Source organism: Pezoporus wallicus, unplaced genomic scaffold (genome assembly GCF_028554395.1).
Source record: "Pezoporus wallicus isolate ANWC-B61680 ecotype Strahan unplaced genomic scaffold, APGP_CSIRO_Pwel_v1 contig_227, whole genome shotgun sequence".
NCBI lineage: Eukaryota > Metazoa > Chordata > Aves > Psittaciformes > Psittacidae > Pezoporus > Pezoporus wallicus.
In genome coordinates, this window is record NW_026635704.1 from 7,303,915 (window position 1) to 7,321,222 (window position 17,308).

Consider the following 17,308-nt stretch of genomic DNA (forward strand, 5'->3'; position numbering starts at 1 on the left):
TGGCAGAAAACTTTTATAGCTGTCAAATTAAATCTGCAGTACAACAAAAGAACAGAAAGTTAGAAGCTTAAATAATGCTATCATTATCATAATATCTGAAACAAATTATACCAGAGCCAGAAGATTCACACACTATGTTAGAGATTTGTATAGCCTTTGCAAAAATAGCCTAGAACTAAAGACAATTTGGTTTCAATTTGCAGCCTGCATTCAGATTAAGGTTTGGTCCAGCTTAAGTTTTACTGTATATCCTAGGGATCTGTGTTTCATTCAAATATTGTATCTCATTATAGATCTCAGGAACAATGTCATTTAGCTATTGGCTGCTAAACCCTTTTTTTTCAGACTGCAAAGTTGTTTCTATCTTTTTCTTTTTAAATCAGTGAACTCCGAAAAACACTGGAATACTTCAGTATTTTTATTAGAAAATGCTACCATAAACTAAACTAACCAAGACTGAATTTTTATTATTTTTCATTAATAATAATTTTATTTATTATTAATAAATGCTGAATTTTTATTATTTTTTTTTAAACACAAAAGTATATACCGAGTAGATAAGATACTACTTCCACACAGCACTGACAAGAAGTACATGTTCAAGAGATGGGTTACATTTTCTTCAATGTATTTCCCCATGCACTAATTTTACTGCTACTTTCCTGAGGAAGGAAAAAAAACCCAAACAAAACCAAACAAACAACAGAGCCTGTCCTACTGTTCTAAGATTGCAGACTCATTTTGGACCATTTTGATGTATCTAACATTAGCAAAATCTACAACTGACTACCTGGACTGCCAGAATTCACAGGCTGCCCTACTTGAATGTGTAAACCAGAGATAGATTTAAGTAGTACAGTGAGGTTTCATCTGGGACTACGAGCAGTTAGAGACAGAACTTTGTTTTCAAACTGATTATCTTTCTCTAGACTATTTACAAGACTGTAACTACTGATCTTTTCAAAGAGGTTTTGGTTAAAAAAAAATATCATATATAAGAGGGGTCTCGGGGCAGTTTCATAGATAACTGAACAAGATAGAGGCTAAAATACACTCACATTTGGTCTTGCTACTAAAAGGAAGGCTTAGGGATGGATATGCAGTCATGCATGCATGCTAACTATATATGTGTGTTAGGAAATGCACAAGCTATACTCTAAAAGAGAAAGCATAACTTTAATCAGTTAGAAATATTACACATTTACAAAAAAACAGTAGTTATTTCTAAGTAGCAGTATTTCAAGTTGTCATTACCCTCTGCATTTGTGCTGTTACTTGCGGTTCCATCTTTAAGTCCACTCTGATTTGTTACTGTAACAAGTTAACAGTACTCATCTTACTAATGTTCCCAGGAGAGAAATGATTTTATTATAAAGAAAAATAAAATTTAGTTGTTCCACAGTTGTCTTGTAACAAATGTTTGTAATCATGTTTAATACATAGCAAGGAGGAAGTGCAAGCAAAGCCTTTCCTAAGAAAATGTAAATGTATTGGTTAATTTTTTTAACGTATTTGTGCCCATATAACAAAGGAAATTCATAAAAAACATTTCTTTACACTTAAAACAAGTTCTGCTGCTGAACACAAGAAAGACTCATTCTTTCAGAAGGCACCATACCAGAGCTTCAGAAAGTTTCATCTTCACCTTCTTGGCAATTACAGACTTTCAGCCTTCTTTTTATAACTGTCTAGAATTCCTGTCAAGGTTGACAACAGATCTTCAGACATGAATTCCTTATGGTCTTTCTCAATTTTCACATTCTGTTCCTCAAGATATTTCTAGAAGAGTTATAGAAAGTTTATTAGATCATGGTCTCTATTGAACTGGTTCTGCTAAAGCATTTTAAGCAGTCATTGCACAGGTTAAGTGATTTCAGTTAAACACTTAACTGAAAGTTGTCTGCTAGAAGCAGATTAAACATGACAGGATGTTACTGCTGAAATTTAATGATCAGTTTTGATTATTTGTGCCAAAGGTTTTGTGAACAAATTTATTTAACTAGAATCCACAGACTCAGTGGAGCAGCTCTAAAATAACTGTTACTCTATTGGAAAGAGTAAGTTCCAATTTCTGTGCATTTAGCTGCAGTTGCAGATGTTTCTAGAAAGAATTAATTAGGAATACCAAGTTTTAGCTTACCTCTGTAGATAGTACATGACTAGCAATGATTTCCAAAAGACGATGCAAGTTATCACCGGCTTTCCTTCTCTCTTCTGTTTTTGTCTGCAGAACAACTTGATACCTGAAAAGTAAAGACACTCGAAGTCACGTCCATAATTATTAAATTCCTGACATCTAAAACAATCACTTCAACTCTGATATATTGTCATCATTAGCCATAACTTTTTTCTTTAGTCTCAACTTGAACCGATATAGATTTATTTATTAATACCCAAGTTAGAAGAAAAAGGACCATATTGTGCTAACCAGTAAGAAACAAAGTGCCTTAGAGTCAGAATAGAGTCAGAACAGTTTTTCCAGACTGTAGGCCTGTAAAGATGTAGCTGTCACATAAGTTTAGAAACAAACTGATTTCTTTACTACAACCATATATATGGAAAAAAAAAAAATTACATGGGTATCAGGAGTTCTGATACAGCAGAGAAATATTCTAGCAAAACAGTAAATGTGGAGGAGAAAAATCTTTCAACTGTGAATTTGTGAAGTTAATATACTGAAATGGATACCAGCTCAGCAAGGAATTTTATGCTAGGATTCAAGAAAATGTCTTTATCCTTAGAACACATAAATCCCAAAATAAACTACACAAACAACTAGAAGTTATGGGCCTTACTTTCGTTGCAGATCATGCAATTCATCTGTGGCTTCACTGAGACCTTCATTGACACCGCTCTCAAGTAATTGCTTATGCTTCTCTAACAATTCCAGTTCACTTGCACATTTTTGCTCTTCCTCTTCTGCCTCCTGTAAACATAAGAGAAAAAAATAAATAAATTGCATAAATCAGGAATAATTAGGATTTTTTCCCTCATTTATATTACCCAATTACATTCTGATAATTGAATTCAGAATTCAAACAAGTAACTCCAAACTCAGAACTGAGAAAAGAACACAAGGACATCCCCCAAACCTAAAGTTTCAGGTATAAACTAAATTGATCATCCTCAGCCACCTAAGCAGACATTAGCAATGAAATAACCCTGTTTTGTGGTTATCGCTCCCAAATTTGATTTAGAAGAGCAGTTATGTGAAACAATAGATTAATTCAAAAAGCATTTTTCTCCTGGGCACCACAGCCTCACCAAAGCCATACTGATAGTTGGGAGCTACTGAAGCAGCCATTTAGGACAGGGTCCACTCCCCCACTCCCTCACCGGGGGGGGGGGGGGGGGGGGGGAGAAATCAAGAAAGCAACAGTTTTATATTATTACAACACTTAGTGTGCTTTTAGTCAAATAATTTCTTCCTTACTTTTTAATGTGATTAAACATGTTTACTAAAACCTGTATTTATTATATATGAGCTGAATAGACAAGGCAGATTCTGTTAACTCTAAAATCTCCTTCTGAATAGACAAGGCAGATTCTGTTAACTCTAAAATCTCCTTCAAGCACATGCTTTGAGAAATCCTGAGGTCAGGAGATGATTGCCACTAGTTTTATTACTGGACATAGTAGCTCATGACTTACAGAATCTGCCGAAGTATGATGCCAGATTCTCTTACAAGAAAGTGAAAACTGACTCACTTAAGGTAGCACAGAAATATTTCTGAAAAGAATTAGAGAACCCTGCAAGAGGAATGCAACGAGGCAAGGCCAGAAGTCCAAACAAAAATGCAAACCTAAAAGTTATGTATAAAGATTAAGGACATCAAGGATAGATTGTCATCAACTGATAAAAAGTTCTACCTTAAGCTTCTGACGGTAAAGATCATCCAGCTTTTCAGCTTCTTCTTTTAGCATTTTCACACTGCTTTTCTTGTCTGCTACCATTACGTTCATCTAAAATGAAAACATGACTGATAAAATATAATTCAAAAAGAATTCCAGCATATAAACCCATGCCATCACAAGCAACACGTGGTAGCCAAGAAATATTTAAACTATCCTGAAACCACTATTGCTAAAAATCTTCCTCATGACAACGTGTCAGTGATGGTAAGCCACACAACAGAGTGGAACAGGCAACTTATTAAAACAAAATCTTTCCAATGTTTAAGGTCAAATACATGTAAACTGCATAATCTTCAATGCAGGGAATATATATTATTTAAAGCAACAGAAGGAGACCCTAAGTCTCACAGAAACTTTTAGGTTCCACTATAATTAAAGCAATCTTCTCACAGCACCCCCCTTCCATCCCCCCAAAAAATCCACCCCTACCCAACAACAACAAAACCAATCAAAACAAAAACCAGCCCACCATACCACACTTCACCCATGCAAAAGGCCAAATGAGAACAGCAGGTGACATTACAGTATCTTAGTCCTAATCTTCATTAACCAACAGACCTGTTCCAAAGTATCTTCCAAAGCCATTTTCTGCTGAGTAGCTTTCCTAATTTCTTCCTCAGTCTGGTTTATGATCTCCATAAGGGGACCCTGTAATACACATACAAGATATGGTTAATGCAGTTTTTTAGTTTGAACTAAGATGTACCTCAGTATATCTCTTCCCTCTCCTTTTTTTATTTAGGCTGCTACACCCTTCAACAGCAATTTTCCTTCCTATATTATAATGCAATAATGGCAATGCATCACAAGCTTTTTCAATTAAGTTTCATTGAGAGGTTAAGAGACCTTTCCAGCATTTCCAAAGAAATTTTTTTTTTTATGAGCTGTAACAGAAACATTTAGTGTTGGGTCTACTCACCTTGATCTGAGTTCTGTATTTGACTAGGCAACTTGGTCCTGCATCAGGATTAAACTGAATCTCAAAGTCATGGCCTTTGGAATTCTCAGCACTTACTGGAATTAATTTCAGCTTTCGAGCCAGTTTATGGTACTCTGCCAGTTGCATTTCGATCTATTCAGAGGAGAAAAGGGCAAAAATAATACAGAAAATATAAATGAAAAGCTTTGCAAAAATTATACATATAGAGCTTTAAACAGGTGTCTGAGCTGCTGTGTAGAAACATGACTCCATGTCATGCCACAGTATGCAAAAGCTGTATGTACTGACAGTCCAGCAGTTTGCACTGCTTGGATTAAGTGCTGTTTTATGATTGTTTCAGAATTTGCTCTTGAAGGTTTCCAGTGTATATGGGTATGACTGAATGGTTTCACCTGTGTTTTTTCCCCTACTCATCTGCTGTTTTTTTTCCTGCCTCAGCTTTGAGGATTAGTTAACAAGGAAGGAAAACCATGCTTGACAATAATACAAATAACTAAAACTGATCAGTCATCATGTTGATATGCTTTCCTTGTTAGTTTTGACAGGAAAGGCCACATATCCTAATAACACTTGAGCACACCGCTAGCCAAAGCTTATTAAATGCTCTATGTTCTGATTAATGAGTACCATTTACATGAAAACACCAAAACCCAAATATTTTTTAGTTATGTGCTTCATACTTGGTATCACTAAGTTAAATTCTTCATACTGAGCAAGTGTTTGATAAAAGTTAACCCTGCCAAATGCAAGTTCTTTAGTTCTCCATCTAGCAAAGCAGAAGCTTTTAAATCCCACCACTTACAGGCCCATATCTTTTCATCTGTTTGAGGGAACTGAATTTGTCCCTTAAAATCTATTAGACCTTCCATATAAGGGATCAATCTGGTCCTAAATGCATGCGGATACTGATTTAAAGCTCTAATTTTGCATTACTTCCTTGGCCTGAAATTTTAATATTAGCCTGAAACTGCTAATGTTATAAAAGTTCTTGATGCCTTAACAGTGAGACCTGACAGTGGTGCATATTCTAGCATCGTTACGATGCAGGCAAAAAAAAAAAAAAAAAGGAAAGAATACAGTTCCATTATGCTCAAAACAGAAACGGGGGGAACACAACAAAACAAACACTTCGTGTTTTTTCAGCAAGATTGTAAAGAGAAGCCATTCTTGTCACTTTAGGCTATTAAGACATATCTATGCTGCTGTTAAGATTACTTAGGAAAGATGTTAGCAATAGTCCAAGTCCTAGGTTTAAGCTTGTATGATGAAAACTGATAACCACCTCTCAGTGTAATAGGGTTTTCACATACCGCCTCTTTACTCCTAGCATATTTCAGCTCTTCATTCCACAGCTGATGTTCTTCTGCCTCTACTTCCTTAGTCAGCTTGTTAATGGTTTGCTGCAACTCATTTCTCTCATGATTTATTCTCTCAATGTCCGCAACTGAGTACTTTTGGTTATCAAAGATGTGCTGGAGCCGGGCATTCTCCTGCTTCATTGCTTCTACTTCCATTTCTAAGTTTACAAAACATTTGTTAAATGTATGTAAAATACCAGCCTATATAGTTAAACTTCATCTCTGTGTATTTTTATTAGTAAATAACCGTATGTCATTACTCCAATGTACAAGCAGCTATCAGCCAAAAAACAGTCTCTACTAGCAATCCATTTTGCAAAGTTATTTGTGCCATCTTCACACACTAAGTATCTCTCTGTTCTGACACTGAGATTTAGAATTATTTTAAACCTATTTCTAGCTTCACTATTGAATTTGTGACCAAAACCTTCTTACCTGCTGTCTCAACTTCCTCATTCACACCTTCCTTTTTTTGATCAAGGATGGCTATATGAGATTCCAGATTAGCTAAGTAAGCCTGGTATTTCTGGACATCTGATTGAAGAGATGCTTTCACATTTCGTAGCGATACTCTACGATCCTAGTAAACGGATTGAAAGAACAGCCATTATTATTTTAATCTAAAATAATGATCTTGCTTTCCAGACAAGACAATAAGTTAATTGGTCAACTTCAATAGTATAAACATAAAATTAAAGAACTTTAATAAATTTTACCTGTGACAGCAGAGTCAAGTTAAGCATCTTTAAACAATAAAAAGGTTTGAAAATATGGTTTGTACCTTAGTTCCTATGTTTAGTCTTTGATTTGCATCAGGCATTGCATTAATAAATTTCTTACTACAGGTAATTCACAGCTTAAGTATAATAATACACAAAGGGCAGAAATCCACAGGAAGCTAGGAACACAAGCAGCACTTTTTGCACAGTAGCCAGGAGTCTCAATTAGCCAGCTGCACAGCCACTACAGCATTTTTGAACTCCTGATGTATTAAAAAGCAGAATTCAACTTTTCAAACAAGAAATTTTCCCTAAAATATATTGTTACTGTTGAGTCAATGGAATTGTTAAAGATCACTCAGTTCCAACCCCTGCCATGAGCAGGAACACCTTCCACTAGAACAGGGTGCTCAAAGCCCCGCCCAACCTCGCCTTGAACACTGCCAGGGACAGGGCAGCCATGGCTTCTCTGGGTACCTGTTCCGGTGCCTCTCCAAACCCATAGTGAAGAGTTTCTTGCTAATATCTCATCTAAATCTACCCTCTTTCAGTCTGAGGCCACTACCTTTTGTCGTATTACTACTTGCTCTTATAAAAAGTTCTTCTGACCCCTAAGGAGCTCTCATACCAACATGTTTTGAAGAAACAATGTTGAAGTTCAGAAAAAAAAAAAAAAAAAAGGTGGTTCAACTATTTTATTAACATTTCAATCAATGTAAGATTTTGTTAACTGAAAATACCTGCATAATATCAGTGACTGAAAATTCCACAGTAAATACCTTGTACTACAATGGTATAGAGTCTGTAATAACCCAGCCTAATTAAAATCTCTTAGAGCACTGATAATAATTTTCCATTTTTTAATATACAATCAGCATTTTTGCTTGACAACAATCAACAGTGGTCAATAACAGAAAATGCAACTCCACCATATAAACAAGTATAGACACATTTTACTAACCGGCTCATTTTCCTTTTCTTTTTCTAGTCTTGCAATCTCTTCGTGAAGCCTTTTGTTGTCAGCTGCTAAACTTTCTATCTGGAATTCATCTATATTAAATAGATCCTCTGGGGAGTTAGAAAAGAGGATGGAAGTTACAAGTTAATGTCACTGAAAATCATCACCCGAGTATCTGTGCTTTAGCTTCAGCTCGGTAAATACCTATTATCTGGACAATTATTTTAAGGAAACAAAACCACCAACAAACAAACCCAACCGAAGCAACTAACAAAGCCATCAGAAAAACCACACAGGCTTCCATTACAAAGCAAATAGGCAAAAACCCCCAAAAAACAAGATACAAAGTGAGGACTGAAAAACTTATTTCTTAAGAGGTCAAAATCGCTCATGTGAGATCAGTTTCCAAACTGTCATATAGCCCACAGTACAAGATAGTGTTTGTTAGGCAAGTTCCATCTATTCCAGGTTTAGAAGGTAGGCTGATTTGTATACTCCTTTCTCATTCACATACTTCCTTGCCTCTTGAGACATCTTTTTCCCTTACTTCTTTCAGTGTTTGCTAAACAATGCCATGTTTACTTTTTCCTACTAATATCTAGCAACAATCTGGTAGCTTGTAATCTCTCCAACTGATGACTACAGCTTGCAATAGAAGTGTCCTTAGTCTGGCTTTTCATAGTAGGCCACAAAGCAAGAACTACTTTTCCTCCTTGTTCTCATATTCTGTTTTCATTTCTGTAGGTGATGAAATGAATAAGTAAAAAAAAATTAATACTTTTCCATCTCCCTGAAGATAAGCATGGCTGCATGGTGGATCATACACGGGAACCTTAACAACAGGGTTTGGAACACTTACAAGCTGTTCTCAGGCTTTTAGAAGCTGAACTTCCTTACTCATCAAATGTGCACCTTCTGGTAATATTTTTCTTTTTTAACTGTTAATTTTGTCAGATAAACAAGAACATCTGCATAGATGGTATTTGTATCTGAAGAACTCTATACTGCTTTGCTGTCACAAAGCCATGAAAACAACAGGATTGTACAGGTATAGCTGATAGTAGAGCATGACCCATCTGTCCAAAATAGTAAAAACGCATTAAAAAAAAATTGAGTCAGAGTACTTCGGAATTTTGGCTTCCCCTCCTTCAGATTATTTTCACTTGCAGCAGTTTTGCTCACTTTACAAGGAGGAAAGAAACCAGTAACACAAACACTTCATTAAAACTTACTTAATTTTGACTGCACTTCTGCATCCAATTCTTCAAAAGTATCTCCCCCCTTCATGAATTGCTCGTAGCACTTCACACAATAATCCATAAAAACCTGAAAACAGTTTAAAAAGTTTTCATTTCAACAATTCAGAGGGCTGTAAAATATCTATGTAGTCTAAATCTACTCAACCAATGGGACTGAACTGACATCAAAAATACCTTTCACTGGTTTGACTGCACTTCCGTTAAGGGAAAAAAAAAAAACAACAACAAAAAAACAAAAAAACCCCCAAAACCTCAACATTTTTCCCTCCCTTAAAACATAGAATGTCAACAGATTATATCCTGGCAGGAGGCAACATCTAGAATTCACATTAAGAAAGGTCTGGAAATACTCGATACATTTTTCTGCAGTACCTAACAATAACAGTAGATACAACATTTAAGAATTTATTATCTTGAAGCACATGATGCTTTCATGCTCGTTTAGGAAAATGGTAGGTCTGTTTAACAAACCTAAATATGACCACTATACTTGAGATATGCAGATGTCAAGAGTACTGATCTAGAATTAAAGAAAGGTTATGCGAGAATTTACTTGAGACTTTAAATTACAGATCTTTCAGAAGCAATTACAACAGTATTGTAAATTTTGTTTCAACATATGTGCATATGTATCGGGGTATAAGCACACATTTAGTTTTAAATCATTTTTACTTGTCAACTTTTAGATTTGTAACCTTAGTCCAAAATTACAATTTGATTTTTTGGCACATCGTATAATCCCTTCCAAACATCTGTTGTGGGCTGACCCAGAGTTAAATCTGAGTAGTACTAATAATCTATGATAAATCTGACAGAAAGCAAGCTGATAGATTTTTAAGTGCCTGAATTACATTGCCACCTTATTCTGTGGCTCGAAAATTAAATATTACAACCGATTTTTAAATGGTGAACTGAGTAGGTATCTGCAAGAACCACCAAATTTATGATGAAGTCACTGTCTTTACACTGTTAAACTACTTGATCAGGCTTTTTATATGACGATAGTATACTTCCTAGAGAACTCTGTGAATATAAATCAGAACAGAATGTATAAATTCAGATAAAACTGTTGTCTCATATTTGTGTTGTTACAGCATATGGAAAAATTCAGTTGAACAGCTCTGATAACCATGGTACCTTACTATGTACAATTCCATCATCTGTCTCCCCTCCCCTGTTCTGTCCGTCATCAAATGATGGCGCATTTTCCCTCACGGCAGCATACAGCTGAAAGGCACAGGTGCATACAAAGAGCAAGTGTGAAGATTTCCATTAGTTTTCATATTAGTTTCATGATAAGAAGCAGAGTAACACTGGATTAGGATTTCAGCAAGTGGGTGTAAAGATGCTGCTTCAGAATGTGACCAATCACATCAGGGTATAAACCTGTGTTTAGTTGACTTAAAAGGCGAAGAGACATTAACTCCAAATTCAACACTGACAAATTGCCTTACTAAGCCAAATGTATCTTTTCAGCATAAAAGATGGTATTTTTACGTGTGACCAATTCAGCAGTGAACTTGTCACAGATTCCAAATTTTGCTCAGACCTGAGCTGGCAGCAGCAGAGTTAACACTTTAGAAAACAAAAAACCTGCTCCCAAACAAACCTACCCCATTCTGTAAAATGATCGCACAACACTTGAATAATTGCTATTGAAAATTCCATCTTTAGATTTCAAATGTAGGAGAAGATGGCAGATCTCACAAGATGATAAGCACTGAAGATGCACGAATACACCCACTACGTTTTCACATTTTTATATGTAAGTTATCAACTCCTTCCACCTCTCTCATACACAAATTTATCCATTGCACACAGTTAAAAAACACTGTAACTTAACATTAAAAACTCAATACTAAAAGTAAGGCTAAGGACTAGCTCCCAGACAGCAGGTAAGAACATCTACTTTTTTTTCTTTATATAAATATCAAAGAAATATTTAGAAAGCATTTAAGAGATCTGTATTGAAACAAACATTCCAGCCCCAAATGTGGAAACATTTGACTTAAAAAGGACAAATGTTACCTTGACGCAATCAATTAACCACACCAAAGCTGCCACAATCTGAGGCCACGTGTGCGGTGCTCCCACTGTGTACATGGAGCTTTTTGACAAAGCAAAGGGGTACCTACAAGGCCAAAGAAAATACATTTTTTATAGCTGTGGCAAACAGTGATAAACAAGTAGACATGAAAACAACAACTTACATGTAGATCAATGCACAGATGAAGAACAAACTCAACTGTACTTTATACTGTACATCAAAGGAGGTAAGCCAAGTTCTTACAACACTATTTTATTCAATTACCATGGGTTTATTTTGTAATTCAAAGAATATTTCAAGTTGGAAGTGACCCATAAGAATTGAGTCCAACTCCCTGCGCCTTGCAGGACTACTAAAACTAAACCATATGACTAAGCATTTTCCAGATGCTCCTTGAAATCTGACAGTGTTGGTGTTGTGACCACTTTCCTGGAGAGCCTGTTCCAGTAAGTGACAGTCCCCTTGGTGAAAAGTCTATTTCTAATTTCCCATCTGAACCTCCCCTGACACAGCTTCATTCCATTTCCTTGTGTTTTACTGCTGGTCACCAGAAGGGAGATCAGCACCTCACCCTCTGCTGCCCTTCTTGGGGAAGCTGTAGACTGCAATGGTCATCCCTCAGCCTTCTCTTCTCCAGGCTAAACAGGCTAAGTGACCTCAGCTGCTCCTCATAAGTCTTGCCCTCAAGGTCTTTCACCATCTTGGCCACCCTCCTCTGGACACACTTTAATAGTTTGATGCCTTTCTTATATTGAGGTACCCAAAACTGCACACAATATTAAAGGCAGGGCAGTGTGGGACAATCACCTCCCTCTACTGGCTCACTATCGAGGAAATGATTGAAAAAAAATGGACTTTTGCATATTTAAAGATTAGGAACAATTAAGGCCTCATACAAAAGCAATGTAAACTATTCCTTCACACAGTCCTTAGTCCCTTCATACACTCCTTAGCCTCTCTTACAGAGGAGGGCTGGACACTGCAGTACTAAGGAAGAAGGAGTGGGTAACCTGTAAGCATGAGGTGATTCATGATGAGACAAAGACCTCAAAGGAAAGGCAAACATGAGGGAGGAAGTAATAGTCAATAGATGATGTTTAGACTTCCAAAATAGGTGTGCAAGCCTGGAAGATTTATTAACATATGAAAACAAATTGATACACAGGAGTCCTGTTGTTAGAGGGCAAGATTCTTGCTTCTGGGGTCTAAGGCACTTTGAAAACAAACCAGCTGTTTATCAGCTTAATGTCATGCAATTACAGAAATAAATTTTAGAACAGTTGCATATCAAAGTATTAACATGCTAAAAACATGCAACATGCTAATTACAGAGATGATCTCAATCTTCTGTTTGTTAAGGAGCACAGAAGTGCAGACTTTATTCTGTCTTTAGACTGACTGCTGCCCAAAATTGTTTTAAGAACATAGAACAGGAAGCTACCGATAAACTGATAGTTATAAATAAGTGCTCACAAGCCATTCAGGCTAAGAATCTTTAAAAATTAATTACTTAAGTCTGTTTTCTAGCTTTCAAAAGAAAACTTAAAGTGAGGTCTCAAAACAAGTCTTTTCATGGAGGATTACACTCTTGGCGCAGCAGAGTGGAGCCTCTTGAGAACCTCCTTTTCAACATCTCAGCTAGGTCAGCAGTTTCAAATGTTATAGGTTAAACCCAGATTTTATTAAAATACCAAGAAGTGAACAGAACAGATTTATACCTATATCTAAGGAGTCCTGGTGCTTTGACACCATCATGGGCTTGAATTTACACTAGCAAATTACACTTCACTTGTTTTAATAAGACCTAAAAATTCACCATGATCAACAAATAGAGGATTTTCTTTCTTGGAAAGTGTTGGTGCATTACTGATTCCAAACACTTATTGAATGAGATTACAACATCCAGCTACTTAGTGTTTTTTTTACCTCAGTGGTCATTTTTATTATTTCTACTCTCTGCTTCAAAAGCGTACAGAGAAATTACAGGAAAAGTTATTTTTAACTAATCAAACATTCTGAAACTGGTAGTGTTTGTTTTTTTTTTTTTTTTTAGTTCTTTGATTTTAACAGAATTAACCAGAACAGTCTGTTAAAAAGCTTTTCATAGCATCATAGACTGGTTTGGGTTGGAAAGGACCTTGAGGCTCATCTAATTCCAACCCCCTTGCAATAGGCAGGAACACTTTCCACTAGAGCAGGTTGCTCAAAGCCCCATACAACCTGGCCTTGAACCCTTCAAGAGAGTAGAAGATTTGTGTCTGTCTTTCAAAGTTTAAAAGAAATAAAGACAAATAATTAGATTTTACATTTCAAAGCAAGCTTCCAGCAACCTGAAGTTCTGCATGTTCAAATACAAAACATATAGTAAAGTGAGAATCAGAGAATCAGTTACTCCAGAGAGTAAATTTGGAGCTAAACAAAAATTAAACAAAGTAATCACAACATTGTAGTTTCAGAAGAATAATGAGGCCTATGCATTCTCCCCAGCTATCATGCAGAATTCTTAGCTTTTAATTTTCTAGCTGTGTCATATCTATTCAGCATAACAGACTAATAATAATAATCTTACCCAAGCTCTTTAAAAACTTTGGGAACCTCCTCTTCAAATTTGGAGTCAGGCAATTCATAAGAAGGGCAAAGAAATCCATAGACAAAAGTGAAGATTTTTAAAAAGTCCTTAACGGATGGAGACTGTAATGATTTCATGGAAACATTATGGGCATAACCATTTTCAGCAAGAAACTGAAAGAAACATGGCATATTAGTCACTAAAAAACTAAAGTTGAAACCATGAAAAATAAATATTCTGATTAGCATCTTTTATGCCTAACAACATACATTTAGAATAAGTTTAAAAGTTACCTCACAAAGCTGCTTGATACATTGTTGGATGAATGCCTTGTCATGAAGTGGCCTGGGATCCTTGATCTTTTCTGTACCAAACACACCATACTGACTGTTGCGTGAGCCTCCAACCCCACTAGTTCTAAGAACAAAAAATAGATACAGTTCTTGTGACAATACAAATAAAGAAGGACTCCCTAAGTACTTAAGTCACTCCAATTGCTATTTTTATGTTTCTTTTGCATCTGTTATATAAAGGGATGCCTGAAAGTTTCTCCCTGTGATGACTGGAAAAACAACAGGAACCTGGAATCAATGCTGCACACATTCAACAGAGGTATTACTGCATCCTAGGTGAATATTTTCTTCAGTTTATTGAACAAAATATAAAGACTAAAGCATTTAAGGAATATTTAAAAGGAGTAGTTCCCTGCAACAGCAGTGTCCTACGAAAGAAGATCCTTGCAAGACACCAGAACACAGAAAACCATAAACTAAGCTGAAAGATTATAGACTTTGGAAGGTTTGCATCTCAGAAACTAGGAGAACCTAAAGCAGAGTGTACTGAAGACACTGTTCTTCCTTAAACAGGCAAATGTATGGATGATCTCTTAAGGTCTCCAATGCTTATCATTCCCAAGAGGAAAAACAGCTCTCAGAGCAATTCCTACTCCACAACATCATTGTTTAGTGATCAAAGAATGGAGGATGGCAGACCTGAAGAGTTGCTGGCCTAAGGTCCATTACTCGCTGTAATGAAAAGCAATCAAGAGAGAAAGAATACAAAATGGTGTGGGAGTGTTATTGTTTTAATTTACACTACAGAGATCTAAAGCTCCTAATACCTCTTGCCAAAAAAGCTGACTTTCCTTTCCGAAGTTCCAGGTGTAGGTTTGCTCATGCTCAGCTTCCCAAACATACCTCTGTCCTTCCTGAGGAATAGGGAGAAGGAGTCAAGTGAATATTTCTACCATTTCACCTTTTGCTCATGTAAGAAAACTATAAACACATGCATATAAGCCTAAGCATCTTCAGCATATCAGCATCTCAGAAAAGCCAACTGATCGTAATGCATTATTTGTCAATAAATCATGACTTCTTCTGCAAGATATGCAAGTACACATTTCATACACATGCCCTCCCCCTCAGTACCTCTAAAGAAATATATATAGAAAAGTGTTACAATTTGAGATGTATCATGGGTATACAAATAGATTAAAGTTTTTTTTTTTTTTTGCAGAACTGGATCACTTGTGCAAATGTCCTTAGCTGCAGAAAGTTTTCTTTTTGCTGTTCATGTTTTTTTTCAGCTGCTACTTCGACACCGAAACACACTACAGTAAATCTCTTTAGACTTAGTTTTATATCCCTATTCTTAGCAAGATAAGCAACACTTACATCTGAGGTGTTTGAAGACCCATCTTGTTGCTGTCCTGCACTCGCAGTGCCATCATAGACTGCCGACCAGCACTGCCAGCAATACTTGAGCTTCGTCTCATTGTGATTAAACTGTAAATCAAAACCTATCAGTAATAGAAAATGCAGGATCCAAGAATATTTACTTTTTTAATCATCACAATGACTTTAGAAAGGAGGAAAACAAACAAATAGAACTGTACCTTGGACCAACTAGTGTTGACAGTTTAAAAAATATTAGGTTCTCCTAAAAAAAATATAAATTAACGCACACACAAAAAGTGTGTATCTCTCTCCAGAACTGCATAGCAGCAGCCACAGCCTTTCAAATTAGCTATTTTATTGATAAAAGTGCCAGTGCTGGTTGAAAACCTACCGTTTTTTTGCCTTTACTCATCTGTAGTAACTTCTAGCCTACAAGTTCCAAAAGCAAAATGGCTTAAGAAGTTTTTCAGTCTAATCAGCTGGGAGGAAAGCCATGTTAAAATGACGACTGTTCCTAACATTTCATTTATTCCTTAGACCCTAATTCTGAGCCTGCTTACTGATTTTGCAAAATGATCTCACGATATCATAGCACAATGACTAGAAAGCCTATTCTAAAATAACATTACAGAATCATAGAATGGGTTGGGCTGGAAAGGACCTTAAGATCATCCCGTTCCAACCCCCCTGCCATGAACAGGGACACCTCCCACTAGACCACGTTGCTCAAGGCTCTGTCCAACCTGGCCTTGAACACTTCCAGGGATAGAGCATTATGGCTATCTTCAGACTACCCACACAAAATAGAAATCAAACTGGAAGCCTTGAACTGTCCCCAGAGTGGCATTAAGCGGAATTTTGAGGTAGAGTTAATTTTGAAAAAAAATGCCAACTTTTGCCCTCTACAGAGTATCTAGTTTGGTATGGGCTCAAGTGATTGAATTATAAGTAATAAAAAAAAAAGCCTTCATTACAAACATTACCCGAACACATTATTAATATAAATTGTGTTTACACAATCACATTTCTAGTTCCACTTCTAGTTCTCAATCCATGACAGTTTAGCTTAGGCCCACTTCACAGGGTGGCTTACCCACGACCTCATACAAGAATCTACAATTCCTTTACCAGGGACGCAAAGCAGACAGTAAATTGTCTTCACAAACATACCAAATGGCTGGTTTAAGAGCAGTTTGCTAGTCCACACGTCAGCAGACAAAAAGGAAGGAGCACGGCAGAACTGGACCCAACTGCTTCCACTTGCATTAACAGCGCGTTAAATCCGGATCAAAGGCAAACAGAGAAGCTAGCGGCGTTTACACGCCAGCACCCCGACACTCGCCGCAGCCGGGACCAGCCTCCCCAAAGCCCCGGCTTTCTCCCAGTGCGCGGCGCGCCCCTATTCTCCTCGGTGAGGAAGGCCTGCACCACAGAGAATCCCGTCACAGCAACCCGACCGTTACGGCGAGCGGCGCCTAAGGCATCCCCTCGATTTCAAATGTACCCGCCGCCGACGTCACTTAGCGCGCCGCAGCGCCTATGTCATAGAGGAGCGACGAAGAAGGGTAACGGGAGAAAAGACATGGAGAGTGGTGTGTCACTTCCGTTTGACTGGCCTCTCACACACAAATGACGGATTCCCTCGGAAGCTCCTAGGGGGAAAGGTCGTGGCCGTACAACAAGATGGAGGGGCTCAGGTGTGGCGGAGCAGTGAAGATAAGCGGCTGAGGTGCTGCTGTGCGGTGATAAGTTCTGGTGTTTTTCTCCCTGTACAGCGAGGGGCAAGAATGGAGGGTAGTCCCTTTTCTACTCACCGCCGTAATGAGCCTTTAGCGGCTTCATCAACCCAGCGGTGGTAAGGAGGGTA

General features: G+C 37.2%; 1 protein-coding gene across 1 annotated transcript; it reads right to left on the reverse strand.

Annotated features, from left to right (window-relative positions):
- Positions 1–846: 846 nt before the first annotated feature.
- NDC80 (NDC80 kinetochore complex component) lies at positions 847–16,801 on the reverse strand. The gene is made up of 17 exons (XM_057397569.1): positions 16,612–16,801; positions 15,439–15,549; positions 14,886–14,972; positions 14,059–14,182; positions 13,766–13,938; positions 11,178–11,280; positions 10,287–10,376; positions 9,123–9,216; positions 7,894–8,000; positions 6,649–6,793; positions 6,166–6,371; positions 4,835–4,987; positions 4,474–4,563; positions 3,871–3,963; positions 2,796–2,926; positions 2,141–2,243; positions 847–1,779 (listed from the first exon to the last, which is right to left on the reverse strand). The coding sequence occupies exons 2-17, from the start codon at positions 15,537–15,539 to the stop codon at positions 1,657–1,659; spliced, it is 1,923 nt and encodes a 640-aa protein (XP_057253552.1). The 5' UTR covers positions 15,540–15,549; positions 16,612–16,801; the 3' UTR covers positions 847–1,656.
- Between the last annotated feature and the right edge of the window lie 507 nt (positions 16,802–17,308).

What these genes read in the sequence shown, in the direction of transcription:
- NDC80 (XM_057397569.1), bottom strand. Translation starts at nt 15,539, where the DNA reads ATGAGACGAAGCTCAAGTATTGCTGGCAGTGCTGGTCGGCAGTCTATG. An exon ending in AAGAAAAGGAAAATGAGCCG is followed by an intron (nt 6,794 to 7,893) that starts GTTAGTAAAATG and finishes TCCGTTTACTAG; the next exon opens with GATCGTAGAGTATCGCTACG. An exon ending in GTCATGTACTATCTACAGAG is followed by an intron (nt 1,780 to 2,140) that starts GTAAGCTAAAAC and finishes TAACTCTTCTAG; the next exon opens with AAATATCTTGAGGAACAGAA.